General features: G+C 40.3%; 1 protein-coding gene across 6 annotated transcripts in view; it reads left to right on the forward strand.

Moving 5' to 3' along the window:
- The window catches only part of ZNF407 (zinc finger protein 407), a 355,130-nt gene that overhangs the window by 123,740 nt on the left and 211,820 nt on the right, over positions 1-19,570 (forward strand). For all 6 annotated transcript variants that reach the window (XM_035125684.2, XM_035125685.2, XM_035125688.2 and 3 more), the window contains exon 4: positions 8,673-8,747. In XM_035125684.2, coding sequence (XP_034981575.2) covers positions 8,673-8,747 — 75 coding nt within the window. The remainder of the gene's footprint in view (positions 1-8,672; positions 8,748-19,570) is intronic.

The raw sequence follows: 19,570 nt of genomic DNA on the forward strand, positions 1-19,570 counted from the left end.
GTTATGCTGGGCCAGTGAAATGCCTGCTTTTAAGAATAATACCTGCTCATTTTCCCTCCATATGTGATGTTTGTTCTCTCAGTCTTAAAGATATTTTTTTTATGGAGGAAGGGGGAAAAGGACACCATACCTGTTGCTATGCTTCAAAACCTGAGGAGTCTAGTGACAATTTACAAACATGCTCCCCATTTGTAAATAGATGCAAAATTAAATCCAGCAGAATTTATTAAAAGTACATAATTTAGAACTGTGTTGAAGACATGTAAAAATATCACACTACCCCACCCCTGCTAAAAATTGGGCTGCCATTCTTCAAATCTACTAGCTTCATATGCTTGATCTTATTTATACTTGTTATGGAAAGGTAGGCATTTGCTATATTAGTCTGTATTACCTATTCAGATTCCATCTGTTGACAGCCAGCTAAGCATATGAGCTTCGTGGCAAACTTCCATGTGTTCATTAAGTGCTCTTAACATAAATTAGGATTAGGATTCAGACTCAGGCCCCTCTTTTGTTCAGGGAGCCTTCAGATAAATTCACTCCAGGGGGTTCCTCTGTTCCTACTGGCCCAAGGTGTGAGTACTGAGTAAGAAAATGAAAGTAGATGAACAGAGCTAAATGCCACTTGCAATGTCTAGAGAGGCATTGTTTTTATATACATATTAATAAGTGGTATGACAGAGGTACACCATTGATTACTTTTCCTGTTTAAAGTGATTATGTCAGCAGGTCAGATTTCTAGGTCAGTTTTCTTTGAGTGTGTTTGTTTTAAAGAGAAAAAGCCACACAAAGATAGAGAGATTTCCTGATCTGTTTCTTCTACTCCAGTAGCCGTGTAATCCAAAGAAAGAGGGCCAAACGTCTCTCCAACTCAACAATGGATTTTGTAAATAGAATGTGACCAATATCGTTTACTTGGGTAACCTTTGTTTGTAGAGTTTACGTTTGTAGGAGCTGGCTATGGATATTTTGTTTTATTTATTGTTATTTAAGGAATGTGCTGCTGGTTTATGGCTCTATGGAAAACTACTTTATTTTTTAATGTTTCTGAACAGATTTAGTACAATTGTCTCTTATATACCAACCTGCACTTACTGTACTGAAGGTGATGGAAAAGGAGGTGGAGGAAAACCTCTTGGATGTAAAATAATATACAGTATGTAAACAAGGCATCTTTGGTTGTTGTCTTTATGAAGACTGGATCATTCATTTGCAGTGGTGGCAATTTCTGGCGATTGTCTGATTTTACACTACAAACACCACCATGTCCTGAACCCTTGACCTACCTCATGGCAAGCCAGTCCACTCCCAAGTTCAGTAATCAGGAAATACAGTCCAGGGTCAGACCACATATGCAAAGTCCAAAGCCCAGGAAACTGCAGTCCAGAGGCAAACCCAAAGCACTGTCCTGTAGAGGCCATGGAGCAGCCAAACCAAGGTCCATCCACATGGGTAGTTGAGCAGACCCAGCACCTCAGCTCTGCTTCCTTTTTATACCTTCCATGGTGATTGTAGCATTGGGGGTTGATAAGGCATGTGACCCTCACCTTTTCCAAGCCTACTCCAGTTTTATCCAGTCCCTGATCCAAACCAAACATGCAACCTTGTAATATAATTTAAGGTCTGGGAGGGCGAAGCCTCCTCTTTCTTTTCTATCAGTAAGTATATTATGTGTAATCCTTGGCCTTTTGCTCCCCCCCCCCGAAAATTTGGAAATATCCTTTTGCCATCTTTTGAGGCAAGCTTCCTTGCCCATTACTGGGACTGTCTGGAAAAGAAATAGCATTTTTGGCAGCACATTCATTTTTATTGCCGCAATTCTTCCTAATAGGGAAAGGTTCATTCTACTCCATATTTCTAGATTCCTTTTTATCTCACACCAAACTTTTTCATAATTGTCTTTATGCACATTTATATTTTTTGTTGTTAACCATATCCCTAAATATTTTACTTTTTTGTGAATTTCTATCTCAGTACTTTGCACCAAATCTTTTTTCTCTTCTTTTAGATTTTTAACTAATAATTTAGTTTTATTTCTATTTAATTTAAATCCTGCCACTTCCCCAAATTCTTGAATGTTCTCTATCACCTTAGGGACATAGTTTTTCGGATCCTCTACCGTAATTACTAAATCATCAGCAAAGGCTTTCAATTTCAATTTATTCTTCCCAGTTTTTATCCCTATAATCTCTTTTTCTGCTTTTATGTTTCTTGCAAGTACTTCCAGGGCCAAGATGAACAACAGCGGTGATAACAGACATCCTTGCCTAGTTCCTTTTTGTATTTTACATTCCTTCATTATCACCTGATTTACAATTAATTTCGCATTCTGTTCTGAATATATTGCTTGTATTCCTTTTAGAAATTTATCACCACGATTTATCTCTTCAAGCACTTTTTTCATAAAATCCCAGGATGCATTGTCAAAAGCTTTTTCGGCATCTATAAACATCATTGCTGCTTTTTTCTTCTTCATTTTTTATCTCCAGGTATTCTATCACATTTAGAATATTTCTTATATTCTCCTTCATTTGTCTACCTGGAAGAAACCCTGCTTGGTCTTGATGTGTATATTCACCTAATTCCCCCCCCCCCCATCCTATTAGCCAAAATATTTGCAAATAATTTATAATCATTATTTAATAATGAAATAGGCCTATATTTTTTTATTTGCATCAAATCCGAATCTTGTTTTGAAATTACTGTAATATAGCACTGTGCCTAGTTCTAATGATAAGGGAATTCAGGAGCTTCTTCCAAATGCCTCTAGTTCCCAGCATGTGAAGGAGTCATTTGAAGGGCCAGCCCAAGCCATGGCACTGCCTGAGGTGGAGCAGCAAAAGGTGACCCCTCTCCCGCAAGTCAAGGTGCACCGTATTCAAGGCCAGCCAAGTTATTTAAGCACCTGAGGCAGACAGTCCCACAAGCACCTCTCACCCGTTGTGGCAGTAAAAATTCTGGATAAGTAACAATTTGCTGCCCTTTCATGACACCCAAAATCAGCTGCCTGAAGCAGCCTCTTCACTCTGCCTAATGACAGGGCCGTCGTGGTCTTTTGTCAGGCCCTTTAAAGAATTGAATCTGCAGAACAATAAAGTTTCTGCAGTAGCAGAATAATATTTGGTGGTGTTTTCCCATCTTTCCTCCCAGCATTTTACTAATGCTATAGGAAGAAATAAAAAGGTTATCCTGTTGACAAACATCCAGCTTTCAAGAGGATATCTGTGTTATACAAGGAATATTATGAGGAAGGGGGAATTCCCAGTATCAAAGTCAGCTTGAAGTAGCGTAGATACATCCCCACCCCACATGTATATTTCATTCTCAAATAAAGGTATTTCTTCTGCCTTGAACTGTAAAGGCATGTATATGCTTAACTGTTGGCTTTTTCCAGGGGGAAGGGAGTAGTGAATCGTTCTAGATATTTTTAATTAGGTATTGCATTTGACATAATGTTAAGTACATACATAAGCTCTGGCTTATTGGCCTATTTGATGATGGACTCATTGTATATTTGTATCTTAATTTTATTTTTATTTCTGATAATCAACTAGGAGGGAGGTTTCTGATTTACAAAAACAAGACTATTGCTAATTTCAAATGTGTATATTGAGATGGTTCTGCTTTCTGCCCAAAAGCAATAGCATTAAATTTGGAATGCCTTGTACTCTTATTAGGACTGTGGATTTTATGTCAGTACTATCATTTTCCGTATATACAATAATTTTTGTGACACTTGCATAGTCACCATGATGATACTGCAATGGGTTATTCTGAATTTGAGATGCTGCGTTGTCCATATATATATCACTCAAATATGAAAACGCAAGAATCAATTGTATTTTAATGTGTTTCTTTTTATAAAAAAATAATGAAGTCGCTATCATTTTAAACATACAGAGTTATATTCTTACACCCTGAAGGCTGCACAGTATAGAGATTTTCTGTAATAATGCGAATATGCCCAAAGTAGATCAGACGTGGAGATGAGACATTACCATATATGTAACAGAAAATATACTGTTTCTTGGCTTTTGTGGCTCATATATGCCATAATCCTACAGTATTTTACAGTTCTTGCACTGTCCATTAGTAGAAGCATGTCTAAATGAATTCAGCATTTAATGTTAAAAATCTTATAATATGCCAGCTTGATTTGTAGCCCGTCATATCATGGAATGCTAATTAAAATCATATTTTTGCATATGTCATGCCTTTCATGTACATATGCAAATAGGCTTCCAGTGCCTTTCAGCTATTAGTAATTAACTTTATGAAGGACAGCTGTAATACATAATTAACAAAAATGTTTGCAAGCCCTTTTCACACTGAAAGTAAGAGCAGTAATTTCTTTTTTCTTTCTTTCTTTATTTTTGGTTATCAAAGATGCCATTTTAGTTTGAACCCTCTCTGATATCTATATTCTTGAAGTGATTACATGACATAATTAAATTGATATAAAGGCAATAAAAGTGAAAGTATATAGAATAATCACCTATATGTTACAGTTGTTAGCAAAATTAAATGAAAACCCATTGTGTTTCAACATACAACATAATGCTAGGTATTATGTTCTTTTTGTTTTTAAATATTCTGGCACCATTAGTGCCAAATTCCTGTTCAAAGACTGTAGTCAAGGAATGATCAAATAATACATATTATTGTTTCTCTCTGCCTAGGCCTCAACAGTGGTAGCATTTCCAAGCAAATTCTTCCAACTTCAGTTTTACTTTTCAAAGAAAACAACAGTTAAACCAAGAAGATTTCTTTGAAATTGAAATGGCACATCTCTCATTAGCCACATGGGAGGAGTTTATTTTGTGTTCACTAGTATCCTTCATTTTTCTCTTCATTCTGGCTAGCAGTGAGCAACACCTGAGCTGGACACAATTGGGCCCAGTTCACGTATTGGTTAGGCCAAGGTTTCAGTGGTGTGTTCATGGGTGTTTGCATGCATGGCAGCTAAGCTTTCTGTATTTGCTCCTGGAAGCATCAGTGCAGAAAATGTGTAGAGCTGCCCACAATTATAGGAGAACTAAGCAGCACAACCCACAATCCCACACCCACCTCTGCTCTTTGGATTCTTATCCTTCCACATTGCATATGTCTTGGTTCCAAGTTATCTGTAAATATGGGTTGCACTTTCTTGCCTTTTTGTTCCTAGCAAGCTTGTTGCCCAAGTATCTGTACGATTCAAAACAAAAACCCTCTCCTGAGAAGGACTTAGATCGTGCTTTTTCACAGTTTGATGGATGTTGGTGTTGTTGTTGGTGGTGTTGGTGTTGTTACCCAACTACAACGACTTTAGTTTTAGTAAAATTAATGTGAAACTATTCCTTCTCACAAAAGTTAGCCAGCAGGTCCACCTGCTTTTACAAACCACCCATGGTAACATAATATAATCATAAAACTTGCACAAAGGAGGATACAGTGGTACCTCTACTTACGAATTTAATGCGTTCCGAACACACATTTGTAACTCGAAAAAATTTGTAAGCCGAATCCCATAGGAATGCATTGGGAGAAAAAATTCGTAAGTAGAAAAAATCCTATCTAAACCGCATCCAAGATGGCGGACGGAGCTCCATTCGTAAGTAGAAACATTCGTAAGTAGAGTTATTCGTAAGTAGAGGTACCACTGTACTTAGATTTCCATTTCCTATGGCCGTGGGGGCACACATCCAGTTTCTCAAGCAATTTAGCCAGCCATAAAACATAAAAGCTGGAAAGGAGGGGTCCCAAAACACACCCCTGTCTGACTCCCTTCATTGCTGAGATTGGGTCTGTTAAAAGACCATTCCTGCCTACTCTTGTTTTTGACAGTAGGATCTTGATACAGATACCAAGGGCATGCAATTTGTCCCACAGATAGTTTCTGTCTCTCAAAACAAAAGCATGTGCTGGCTGGGGCCGTCAGATAGTGCCAGGTTGACAAAAGCTGCTCTCAGCATAAGTATCATACCAAGCCATGATGGGAGGTCTTTGCACACCTTCACATCACCAAGAAATGGAAGCTTCCTGTTCAAGTAGGGGACTGATCACTGGATAAAGAATGCACAAAAGGCCCCATTTTCTCCAAAGGTCTGGCATACCGAGTGGGGTGGGGTGTAGAATAGAGCTCTGTTTTTCCTTCTGGGGAAGCTTAAACCTGGTCCTTCAGGGACACAGTTACCCCATTCAGGACCAGGGAGTCCTCCACACCTGCCTGCCTCCTGTTCCCCCCAAAACTGTACTTCTGTCTTGTCAGGATTCAACCTCAATCTGTTAGCCACCATCCATCCTCCAACTGCCTCCAGACACTCACACAAGACCTTCACCACCTTCACTGGTTCTGATTTGAAAGAGAGGTAGAGCTGGGTATCATCCGCATACTGATGAACACCCAGCCCAAACCCACTGATGACGTCTCCCAGTGGCTGCATGCAGATGTTGAAAAGGATGGGAGAGAGGACAGAACAAGTGAGAGCCCAGGGGTCTGAACACTCACCCCCCCCACTTCCTGAACACAGCCCAGGAGGAAGGAGCGGAACCACTGTATAACAGTGCCCCCAGCTCCCAGCCCCTCTAGACGGTCCAGAAGGATGGTCGGTGGTGTCAAAAGCCACCAAGAGATCCAGCAGAACTAGGAAACAGCTCTCACCTTTGTTCCTAGCCCGCCGGAGATCATTGACCAATGCGACCAAGGCAGTTTCAGTCCCATGATGAGACTTGAATCCCAACTAGAAGGGGTCCAAATGGTCTGCTTCTTCCAGGCATGCCTGGAGTTGTTCAGCAACCACTCGCTCAATCACCTTGCCCAAGAATGGAAGATTTGAGACTGGGCGATAGTTGGCCATATTGGCCGGGTCTAAAGATTTTTTTTTTTAAGAGCAGTTTAATGACCGCCTCTTTCAGTGGGTCTGGGAAGGCTCCCTCACAGAGAGAAGAATTCACCACCCCATGAAGCCCATCGCCCAGCCCTTCCCGGCTAGCTTTTATAAGCCAGGATGGGCAAGGAGACAAGTGGTTGGTTTCACTCGTCCAAGCAACCTGTCCACATCCTCAGAAGTAACAGATTGGAATTGATCCCATGCAACTTGACTAGACAGGACTCTAGCACTCTCCCGTCCTGGCCCTGCTCCCACAGTGGAGTCTACCTATTCCTGAATCTGAGCGACTTTATATGCAAAAAAGCTTTGCAAAATCATTGCAGGAGATCATGTGGCCCGTACCGGGCCCCGATGGAGCAGGTGGTTCCGCTAAATTGTGAACCACCTGAAAGAGTCTCCTGCTGCTGTTTTCTGCAGATGCAATAGAGGCGGTCACTATTGCCACTTGGTAGGCTCGACATTGAGCTTTCACATTTAACTGGACAATTTCTAACAACCCTATATGACAAACTTTTTTGTTATTTAGGGGCCCATTTCACTGCTAGTTCCTAATTCACTGGGATGCTATTCACATCAATTCAAGTCATATTGTATGAGCGATCCTAAAGCTCTTTTTATACAAGGGGAGACAAGTTGTTCCTCCAGCTCTTACATTTTGTTGCCTAAGTTTGTTCTCTCCCCCCGCCCCCAATATTATATATTGTAGAACTTTAAGGTCTCTGCCAATCATCAGTCCAAGAGTTGGAGAATGTTCAAAATTTCTTTCTGAAGAAAGTTTTGGTCCTACTTGTTAGCATTCCTGCTGCAATGCCCATGCATAAATGGTTTAGCCTTCTATCCAGACTAGAATACAGGTTCAGCTCTTAAATTTCCATAATTTAAGAAATTGTTCTGCCTTCTTCACATCTGGTTTCCATAGCTCATGGCTCATCCTTAAATTCTCAAAAGCACGTTATTGCAAAACATACACTTGCTAGAGAATGTGATAGCGAGCTGATTATGATCCAATCAACATGGAAATTGTGGATACGGTTTTTGTTCGTGTGTGAGAGTTTATTTGACTGATATGTTAACTGTCCATTGTCTAGGCTGTACCCATGTATTAAGATGAACCAGGAGAAAGCTATTTGGAGTTAATTACTTTGGTTCCATGTGGATTTGCTTTTAAAGAATTAAGACTCCGTGTTAATGCCCTCTACCTTTCTGGTTGGCCACTATCAGAAATTACTCTTGGAACAGCCTTTCAGTGTGTTTTGTAAAACTGTTATTGGATACAGTGTTCACTACATTAACCACTATCCCCTATATAAAGATCCATGTGAAAAATATATGTCTGGGTTTAGCCACAGGGATTTTTTTGTTACATCAATTGAGTTTGTGTGCTTTTTTGCTTTTGATTAAGAAAAATTATGTTACATTGTGTGCTCCTCTGTTTGCATTGACTGTAAGAGCCAAATTTGTGGCTCAACTCTGAATGCCTTTACCTTGGTTATGGCTTCTACCAAAACAAATGAAATTGTTACTAATACTATTTTGATATATCTTTTGGTAAATTCTTAATATTTCTTAAATAGCAAGAGCCTGAGGGAAAAACAAACATCTCATCCTTGGGCAGTGTGTGCATTTATTTTGTGTATTCAGGATTTTTTTCATGGTCTTTTGGTACCTCCCCTGTACTGTGCTGTTAGGCTGCACCCCTGCAAAATTTCCAGAATATGTAATATTGTGAATGCATGATATTTAGGGGAAATAAGTTCTCTAATCTGGAAAGATAACAAAAAAACTATTTTTGTTTTTCAGGGTGGCGTTTGTAATGAAGAAGCACCTAAATACTCACTTACTTGGAAAACATGGAGTTGGCACACCAAAAGAAAGGTAAAGTAACTATTTTACAGCTCTGTTGAGATACAAATCAAACTATAGGTTAAAAGCTGTTCTGGAAATGTTACACAGAGCTGCATCCTTTTTTGTTTCTGTGTGGCATACAAAAGCAGAGGTGGTAATGGTATATAGACATAATTTTGACCTGTTACTGTTTTATCACTTGTCCAAATAGCTGCTACGGCCCATGGGGCGGGAGCGGGGAAAAAATAAGATAAGCCTCTCTCTTGCTCTCCCATCACTCCAGTTGTGATATATTATTAAAGGTAAAGGTAAAGATACCCCTGACCGTTAGGTCCAGCCGCGGATGACTCTGGGGTTGCGGCGCTCATCTCGCTCTATAGGCCAAGGGAGCTGGCGTTTGTCCACAGACAGCTTCCGGGTCATGTGGCCAGCATGACAAAGCCGCTTCTGGCGAACCAGAGCAGCGCATGGAAACGCCGTTTACCGTACTGCTGGAGCGGTACCTATTTATCTACTTGGACTTTGACATGCTTTCGAACTCATCTATGCATTAATTACACGAAACAACAGGTGTACCCTGTTAGAGCTAGAGGAGTTTGCTTCATAAAGGATGGCTGTTCTGGAAGCAGAATTGGATTCTGCAGCACTTTCTTCTTGTGTTTTATTTCATTTCCAGCTCTCTAGAAATATATATTTCTACTGAGGTGTAGTTACTGTATAATTATCATAAATACTATATAGAAGTCACTTATGCCACCCTTGTGACTATGTGAACCATAAAGAATCAGACTATAGGTATTCAGATATACTACCTGAGCCCTAGGAGGTATGATTTTTAGGTGTCACCTCAGATAAAAAAAATAAAATAAAGGAGTCTTTTAATCTCTAGCGGTATGGAGTTAGGCTGCTTATTTTCTGTTTTTCTGAAGTCCTTCTTGGTGATCCTGTTTCTCTTCTCTGTCTCCCATACTACTTCAAAGCGTTTTGACTAGATCAGTAAGTACTACCTTGCAGTAGAATAGCATGATACTGATGTTCTTCTTCTTCCAAATTTTAAACCCATGTGGCCTCAGAAGCAAATAGACAAGATCAGGACACCAACATTTTGCACTTAAACCTTACCTGAACTAGTGATGGATATGACAGATATGTGCTTTTATTTTTTATCTGTTTAAACACACACACACACACACACAGCAGATCCAAACATGTTTATAGAAGCGAATTTTTTCCTGTTGGCAATTCTTTTCATGGAAAATGTGGCATTTCCCCTTAATATTCTGTAAAGCTGAATAGTTCTGGCAGGCCTGCAGCCACAATTTAATTTCCTACTAGCCGTCCCTTGCCGGTGATGGCTTAGATTTGACCTGTACGTGGCTTGTTGAAATGCTCACCTTTTCTTTCTTTTTTTTTGCAATTGTCCCTTCTGGAAGTTTTTGATTGGCTTGAAGAAATACTTAATCAAGAGGTTGAACCGGACTAAGCATTTTTTTTTTAAAGCATTCCATTCCATTTGGATATGGCTGATTAGAATTCAGCTCCGTATTCAGCCAAGCAGCTCTCTGGTGAACAGGGTCTGGTCAGTGCAAGCACAATCTCTTTCAGACACCCTTTGTGTGCACGCACACTCCACAAACCCTCACACACTTCAATAGCACACACACACACACAGAGAGAGAGAGACAGACAGACAGACAGACAGACAGACAGACAAACAGTGTTTTCACACATACACTGAAGGCCTTTGCATAAACCCAGACAATATAAACACAGAAGCAAGAGACTGGCGTTTTTATGATTATTTCTTTTATATGATTAATTCATTCTTTGTAAAATGTTTCACCTAATAATGGAAATATTAATACATAATAATGTAATCATCACAACAGCCCTGCAGTGTGGAAGTAGGATGCTAAGGCAGAAAGTGGTGTGGCTAAAATTCAAGACTGAGAAGTGATCTGAACCATGACTTCACAACTAGGGTTTCAGTACTAATCTTATTTACCTTGGAGAAGATGCCATTGCTTTCAGCTGGACTTACTTCTGAATAGAGGCTAGGATTGCATTGTAACCCTCAAAGGATAAAATGTATTTTAAAGCAAACCCTGAGAAAATGGAACTTGCCCCAATTAAAAAAAAAAAAGCTAGTGAGAAGAGAGCAACCCGGACAAGTTACAAAGCAGCCCCGGAGACAGTAAAAAAATGTTGAAAATTCCAAGTAGGGAGACATAACCCCCCCCCCCAAAAAAATATTCCCTCTCCCTTTTTCTCTGCAGCCATAAATAAAGCCCTTCTCCCCAAGGACTTGTAGGGAAACCTCTGTGCAACACAAAACATATTTTCCCTACTTCATTCCTCCATTTTAAAATGGAGCTCTCCCCCCTCCAGTTTGAAAAGAATGTATCTTGGGGCCCCCAAATCCCCAAGCACCCCAAACACACATACACCATGCTTCGCAAGCCCCTACCTCTAAAAAAATACATACAGAAGCCACCTAACAGTTTTTTGTGTCCTCCCCTTCCCACACCATAGCTGCCAAGTTATCCCTTTTTTAAGGGATTTCCCCTTATGCTGAATAGGCTTCCTCGCGAGAAAAGGGAAAACTTGGCAGCTATGTCCCACACACAACAAATACACAGAAAAAAACATTTTCTTAGCCTACTTAAGAGCTTCTTCTCAGCCTTTGTTGAGGGAAGGCATTTTAAAGAAGGCACTCAGAAGATATTGTACTAGACTGCCTTACAGGAAAATGCATAGACTTAAAAAATCTGGATTTTTTTTAACATTGCAAACATTCAGGTACATTATATAGCAGAATGTTGTTTGATCTATCCAGCTTAATAGTATAGCATTCCCATACCTGTGTAATACTAGTTTTTTGGCTACAGTTCTGCAAAAAACAAAACTCCAAACCCATTGTCTAGGCCCATTAAATCAGCTTTTTCTTTATGGTTTGAATTTGATTCTGCTCTTTTATACATTGTGTATTATAGCAAATACTAATGAAAGTTAGCTAAATAGGCTGTGACAATTAAATTAATAATGCATTTTGTTTGCAAGTATTTAGCCTTTGTGGTTTGACTGATATATGCAAAGATGGTAATTTATTAAAAGTAAATTCATGTAATTGTACAGCAGAGTTTGATGGACCAAAAAATGTTGTCGTTCTGGCTATCATCAAAAACAGAATATTGAAATAAGTTCATAAGGATATATATATATATATATATATATATATATATATATATATATATATATACACACACACACACACACACAGACACATAACACTCAAATTAATGTCCTGCATAAAGCAGCTTGCATGATCAAGCATTTGTTGTTGTTTAGTCGTTTAGTCGTGTCCGACTCTTCGTGACCCCATGGACCATAGCACGCCAGGCACTCCTGTCTTGCACTGCCTCCCGCAGTTTGGTCAAACTCATGTTCGTAGCTTCGAGAACACTGTCCAACCACCTTGTCCTCTGACGTCCCCTTCTCCTAGTGCCCTCAATCTTTCCCAACATCAGGGTCTTTTCCAAGGATTCTTCTCTTCTCATGAGGTGGCCAAAGTATTGGAGCCTCAGCTTCACGATCTGTCCTTCCAGGGAGCACTCAGGGCTGATTTCCTTCAGAATGGATAGGTTTGATCTTCTTGCAGTCCATGGGACTCTCAAGAGTCTCCTCCAGCACCATAATTCAAAAGCATCAATTCTTCGGCGATCAGCCTTCTTTATGGTCCAGCTCTCACTTCCATACATCACTACTGGGAAAACCATAGCTTTAACTATACGGACCTTTGTCGGCAAGGTGATGTCTCTGCTTTTTAAGATGCTGTCTAGGTTTGTCATTGCTTTTCTCCCAAGAAGCAGGCGTCTTTTAATTTCGTGACTACTGTCACCATCTGCAGTGATCAAGGAGCCCAAGAAGGTAAAATCTCTCACTGCCTCCATTTCTTCCCCTTCTATTTGCCAGGAGGTGATGGGACCAGTGGCCATGATCTTGGTTTTTTTGATGTTGAGCTTCAGACCATATTTTGCGCTCTCCTCTTTCACCCTCATTAAAAGGTTCTTTAATTCCTCCTCGCTTTCTGCCATCAAGGTTGTGTCATCTGCATATCTGAGGTTGTTGATATTTCTTCCGGCAATCTTAATTCCGGCTTGGGATTCATCTAGTCCAGCCTTTCGCATGATGAATTCTGCATATAAGTTAAATAAGCAGGGAGACAATATACAACCTTGTCGTACTCCTTTCCCAATTTTGAACCAATCAGTTGTTCCATATCCAGTTCTAACTGTAGCTTCTTGTCCCACATAGAGATTTCTCAGGAGACAGATGAGGTGATCAGGCACTCCCATTTCTTTAAGAACTTGCCAAAGTTTGCTGTGGTCGACACAGTCAAAGGCTTTTGCATAGTCAATGAAGCAGAAGTAGACGTTTTTCTGGAACTCTCTAGCTTTCTCCATAATCCAGCGCATGTTTGCTATTTGGTCTCTGGTTCCTCTGCCCTTTCGAAATCCAGCTTGCACTTCTGGGAGTTCTCGGTCCAAGCATACAGATATCTAAAACAAAGGGTTCATATGTGGGGGAGCAAATCACAATGTACAATACAATATTTTACCCAGAACATCTTATTCAGAATTTACCCTCAGTTCTATGTATAGCTCACTAGCGATTTGATTGTTGCAAGATTTTGCATGCCTGTTTCCCAGACATACTTGTGTTACCTTATGTGATTGGGGGAGACAATTCCTTACAGGCAGACTCCCATGTTTGTATAAGATTATCGCCCCCCCCCCAAAAAAGAGGGGGGGGGGGAAGAATTACAATAGGCTGCCACCAGACAGAATGAACTTCATGCCCTACTCTAGACTGTTCAACTGCTAGAGGACTGTGACTGTTAGAGAACCAGCACAAGTCCCTTCGGCCCAGCTCCAGGGGGAAATAATAAAGGGAGAAACTTTGGATATAGGTTCCCATAGCCCCGTGAACACAGAACTTAACAAATCCTTATAAAATAACCTTATCATGCAAGGAGTAGCTTTAGCAATCATATAGCCCAGGAGTGTCAAGTCAGTTGCAGTGGAGATGCGTGGTAGAGTTGGCTTCCCAACACTGGCGTCACTGGTAGGTCTGGTAGGGCAGACTTGTGGGCATGGTGTGGTCTGGGCTGTGTAAGCACACAGGCAGGAGCTTCACCGGTGTGCATGTGCAGTCCTTACTTCACGCCTGCCCCACCCCACACACAGTTCAGGTAAGCGGCAGCCGCAATGGTGTCAGAAGAGAAGCTCTGTAGTGTTGCCCCACTGCACTGGCTGCACCTGGTACGATTTTACATGTGGAAAGCATTCTAAAGATTAATGGTTAGGGGGAAAGAAAAAGCAACATTAATGCACACTGACTTTAAAACAAAATTAATAAAGGTAATCTAACTTAGCTAGTAATATGTTACTGGCTTGCGCAAAGTTCTAGGTTTCAGAGCATATGCAGAAAAGAGGTTTTGAGAGAGGATGGGAGGAGATTGAGAACATGTTTGGAGACCTAGTTGATTGTTTCCAACACAACAAAATGAGTAAATTTCACATATTTTGGTCATCTGAGACCAATAAAAGTTTGCCTGCTTCATAAAATGAAGTACTATTTGTCCACTGGAAAAAGAAGCCTGACTTAGAAGTCAGTTCTATCTCCTTAGCAGCTTTGCACTTAACATGTAAAAAACAAAAAACAAAAAACAAGCCAGGCAATTCTAACTGAATGCAGTATTGTGAAGAAGAGTTCCTGTCCTTTGTGTTTATTCAGAAGCAAACTCTCAGATAACTGTCTATTCAGAAATCACTGCAGGGGTGAAAAATCACAGACTCTTGGTGATGCTGCTGACCAGGGGTTCATAATGTCTTCTTAATTCCAAGTCACCCTACCCTGATGGACAGATTTCTTAGTCTCTACTTGCTTAATGGTCAAAACCAAAATTTTCAGCATTGGTGTAATTAAAATAACAACATTATGGCCTGTGCAGTTGAACAAATACATGATGCTCCGAAGAACATGTTGATCACTACCCAGTTTGATTTGTCATTTTAAAAAATTCAACTTTTTTCGCAGAGAAAACAAGTCCTCCAAGGTATTTTGCTTCAGATTGTTACAACTGTGATACTGATTTATTGTCAGCTTGGATGTATCTCAAAACTGGCACATTATCCTCTGTGTTCAAGGGCATTAGACATTTGGTAGCTCACTGTCAGTAATATTCCTGGAAACTACTTGTGTGTGTCATTGACTGCAGCAATAGTTGCTTGAAGAGCTGTTGTATAGAAGGGTACGCTCAATGGTTAGCAAAAAAGGAGCATGAGCACTGAGCATTTTTAGGTCGTTACATAATATGAATTTACTATGGATAGCAAGAGATTATTTTTGCAACTTCTGGTGCTAGAGTTTTTCATCTACCGAATATAATGGCAGATTCATACCATAGGTGCCAACTCCCAGATTGAAAAATCCGGGATCGGCGCGGCACAGCACCGGAAGTCGCGCTGCAGCCATTTTGGAACTGGGCAGAGCAGCACCGGAAGTTGCTTCTACACATGCTCTGCCCATTTCCAAAATGGCCATGGCGCCAGAAATCGCTTCTGTGCATGTCCAGAGACTACAGACATGCGCAGAAGGAGCCTCCCCGGGCCGGTAAGAATCCGGGGGATTTACGGTTGTTTTTTTTAAATCCGGGCTGCCAGCGGGAAACGGCTGGAAAAATGGGGGTTTCCCGGGGAATACGGGAGACTTGGCAGCTATGATTCATACAGATAACCAGAGTGTACTTTTTTTTACTTGCAAACCCTCTTCAGGTGTTCTTCTTCCTCTGAAAGAAAACATGTGAAGGGGGCCTTTGGGTACAAGTGTAATAACTTCCCCATTGCCAATGCTGTCACCCTCCATGAAATGGAGGATGAACTTGTGCATTTCAGAAAAGCTGCTTTTCCAAGGTCCTAGAATGTCAAGGTGCTGTCTGGCAAGGAATGTTCAGAGTGAGGAATTAACTCTTTATTGTCAAAAGTACACTTACAAGCTAGGAAAGGACATTTCCCTCATTCCTACATCTCTGAGCTACTCTTGGGTGTGCACCCAATGAGGCAGTTGTCGCAACAAAGAGACCCGTCCCCAACCTCAGCTTATGTATCTCCCCGATCAGAGCTGTGCAAAAACAGGCAAAGACTGCATCTGTGTGTAACATGTTTCCGCCCCTCCCTCTTCAATCCTCTTCTGGCCCTGGGAGACAGTGGCCAAGTCAGTCTCCAACCCACCTTCTCCCAGTGCTCACCCATCAGAATCCAGCCACCATTCCTCAGTGTCCAGCTAGCCCCTGACAGCAGGATGCTCCTAGCTTCACAAGGGTGAAAAGAATGGTGATCAGGGGCACCAAAGCCAATTCATGTGTTTATTTCAACTCTTCTGAAGAGTTCTGTGTCATGCATTTCACTATAGGACCACATGAAGAAGGAATTCTGCATAAACCAGCTACCGTATTTTTCCATTTATAATATGCCCCCATGTATAAGAGGCCCCCTATTTTTGGGGACTCACATTTAAGAAAATGGGGGGGATGTATCCATGTATAAGACGCCCCCTAATTTTTGACATTACTTTTTAGGGGGGGAAAGCTAGTCTTATACATGAAAAAATACAGAATTTTATTTACATATCCACTGCCATTTTCATTATAAAGGATGCCATGACCACGCCCTGGTGTGAATGGCTTGTCTGCCTTAGAGTGTCTCTAAGTGGTTATGTTTCTTAGGAAAAGAACTCTAGGACTGGTTGTTGTCCCCTCACTCATCATATCCTCTCCCCTTTTAGAAAAGTCTCCTTGTCAGCCTTGGGCATTTAGATTCACTGGTAATAATAATAATAATAATAATAATAATAATAATAATAATAATATTTTATTATTTATACCCCGCCCATCTGGCCGGGTTTCCCCAACCACTCTGGGTGGCTTCCAACAGAAACATTAAAATAAACAGATCGTCTCGGCTGTCTGCAACAGTAATAGAGAGATTATGGGAGAACTGTTCTTTGGACATAAATATCATTGCATGCTTAATTCCTGCAAACTTGTTGTGTGGGATAAACTTCGCTATTTCCTGTGCGCAGTGTGCCCAAATGCTGTGATGTCACTTAGAGTACATTTATTTACACAGAACCTGTACGCCTGCACACATTGGTTGATATGTTGCCATTTGCCAGCAGCATGCCCAAAGTCTCCGAGGTAGAGATGCCATTACAGGTGAGCTACAACAGTCACTACCATTCCTGGTAAATTGTAGTTGTAGATATCTCATAGGATGATAATAAAAAGGGGAAGAAAAGCTGCCAGTCTATCCACCGAATGCTTCCCTCAGGAAATTAAACAGTGTGCACACCATGGGATATGCATGATATGACTAGCTACCCTCTAGGTTTCAAATCATATCCAGCAGATCTGAAAGATTTTATCATGATTTTCATGTGGGAAAAGCTCTGAATATCCTGTTCTTCCATATCATTTGTTAATTTAGCATACTCGGGTGAATCAATGCACTTTTTCATTAATTTACTCATGCAGTGAAACATATGCATACATTTGTAAATAATAATAAAAATGCCTCTAAACAAAAAAAGTATACTTTCTGTGTTTTAAGGTGATACATGCATGTAGAAAGAATAATCTTAGAACACGTATTCCCCCTGTACACAGTCATACAATTATTATGGATACTTTTATTTAAAACTCCCCCCCCCATTGAACCCATTAACCAGAGGCATATTTTTAATTTATCAAAATGTGTTACTTTAATTGATTAATATAAATGATTAATTGCCTTAAATGTTGCAGTCCTAGTTTAAAATCTTTAGTTTCTTTCTTTCTTTCTTTCTTTCTTTCTTTCTTTCTTTCTTTCTTTCTTTCTTTCTTTCTTATAAGTGAATTGAGTAAGTCTCCAGTTCTAGAGGCAGTGATGCACAGCAGTTAGAATCCCAGGCTAGGTCAACTCTGTACTCAGCAATGAACCTCATTGCGTTACCTTGGACCGACCAGTCACTATCTCTCGCCCTAACCATCCTTAAAGGGTTGTTGTGGGAATAAAATGCTAAACGATGGACAACACCCTGAGCTTGTTGGATTAGGAGCAGAATAAGTGTAAATGAATATCTCTGCTCTTTTAAAAGACTTCCTTACATTAATGAATGATTATTAGTCAAGCAAGAACTTTGTTATGGATTTTGGCCACGTGAATATATAATAAAATTTGAAAGTGTACACATCACTTTTTTTTTTTAGTTACAGTTTAGTTCTGAAAGGCACCACATTGGTTCTTGAAGGCAATGCGACAAATTGTATTGTTAGATTTGTGTGTGTGTTTGTGAAACAAAATAAGAACTCATCAAGCAGTGATGATAAATGTATCATTTGCCAACAACCTTCAGATGTTACTGGACTATAACTTCCATCATTATCAAGCCTTGCTGGCAAAAGATAATGGGAGTTGTAGCCCAACATTTGGAAGACACCAGGTTGATCGAAGATGCTCTAGTCTAGGGTATCATTTGGAAGAGATTTGACACTTGTCATGTGCACCTTGAACATGCCTTTGGAAAGGGAGATGGTTGCATAGATGTTAGATCCTTTTCAGCCTCCTCCTTTTCTCCCCTACCCTTGTTTGTATTACTGTATATAGTACATTATGGGAAGGGATTTATAGCAAGGTACTTTTTGACATTTATGGATTTAGAATGCTTGGTGTCACAAATGCTCTCATGACTCTCTGCTTTGATCAGTGCTTATATAATACAACACATTTATCGAGTGCGTTGTGAAAGAAACAGCACCGTAATCTTTTGACAGTCTAGAGATGAAATATTTTCCATATATTTTTGAGGAAATGTATAGGAGTACTTTGTAGACTTTAGAGCAGATTGCGGAAATCTAGAATAAAGCATGTATCGCAGAGATTGAACAAGGTGTGCTATAGGTTTAGCTCCCGGTAAAATATGCTCTGTGTATAGCTTTGTACCTTGTCATGCAATTATCAGTGCCTTTTCCCCTGCACTTCCCAGCTGCACTGCACAATTTTAATAATATGATAAGGATAACTCTTCTGTCAAGCTTCACCTTGAATTTAGCAATGCTAAGCACAAACAAAATATTAAAGCATTAGATCAGAGAATAACAGGAATGATTTGACTTTACTATATAACTTCTGAGGTACCTCTAAAATGAGTATTATAAAGATATTTACCTGTAAAAGTTTCCAAGAATACGAAGGAAAGTTCTTTTTAACAATAACAATAGTAATATTTATACCCTGCCCATACCCCGTTTCCCCAGCCACTCTGGGCGGCTTCCAACAAAATATAAAAATACAATAGTGAGTCTAACATTAAAAGCTTCCCTAAACAGGACTGTCTTCAGATGCCTTCTAAAAGTCTGGTAGTTGTTTTTCTCTTTCCACAGGGCAAGTGCCACTACCGAGAAGGCCCTCTGCCTGGTTCCCTGTAACCTGGCTTCTCACAGCGAGGGAACCGCCAGAAGGCCCTCGGCGCTGGACCTCAGTGGTAGAATAATTGTTAGAAAAGTCAGTTCATTTACATGCTCATTTCCCCTAACCGTAATGTCCTCAAAGTGACAGGAGGAACAGAAAAGGCATGTAGAATTTTGTTTTACACTTAGTTTCAGGCTAATCAGGGAAAATTAAATGGTGATGTTTTCAAACACGCATAAAGCAGAACCTTTGCATCTTTCTTTAGATCGGCTGGACTTTTAGTACCTGTGAAATACAGTTTAGGCCTGGTCATGGTGTGCAGCATGTTGAGACTGCAGATTGTGG

The sequence above is a fragment of the Zootoca vivipara genome, chromosome 8, assembly GCF_963506605.1.
Source record: "Zootoca vivipara chromosome 8, rZooViv1.1, whole genome shotgun sequence".
NCBI classification, from domain to species: domain Eukaryota; kingdom Metazoa; phylum Chordata; class Lepidosauria; order Squamata; family Lacertidae; genus Zootoca; species Zootoca vivipara.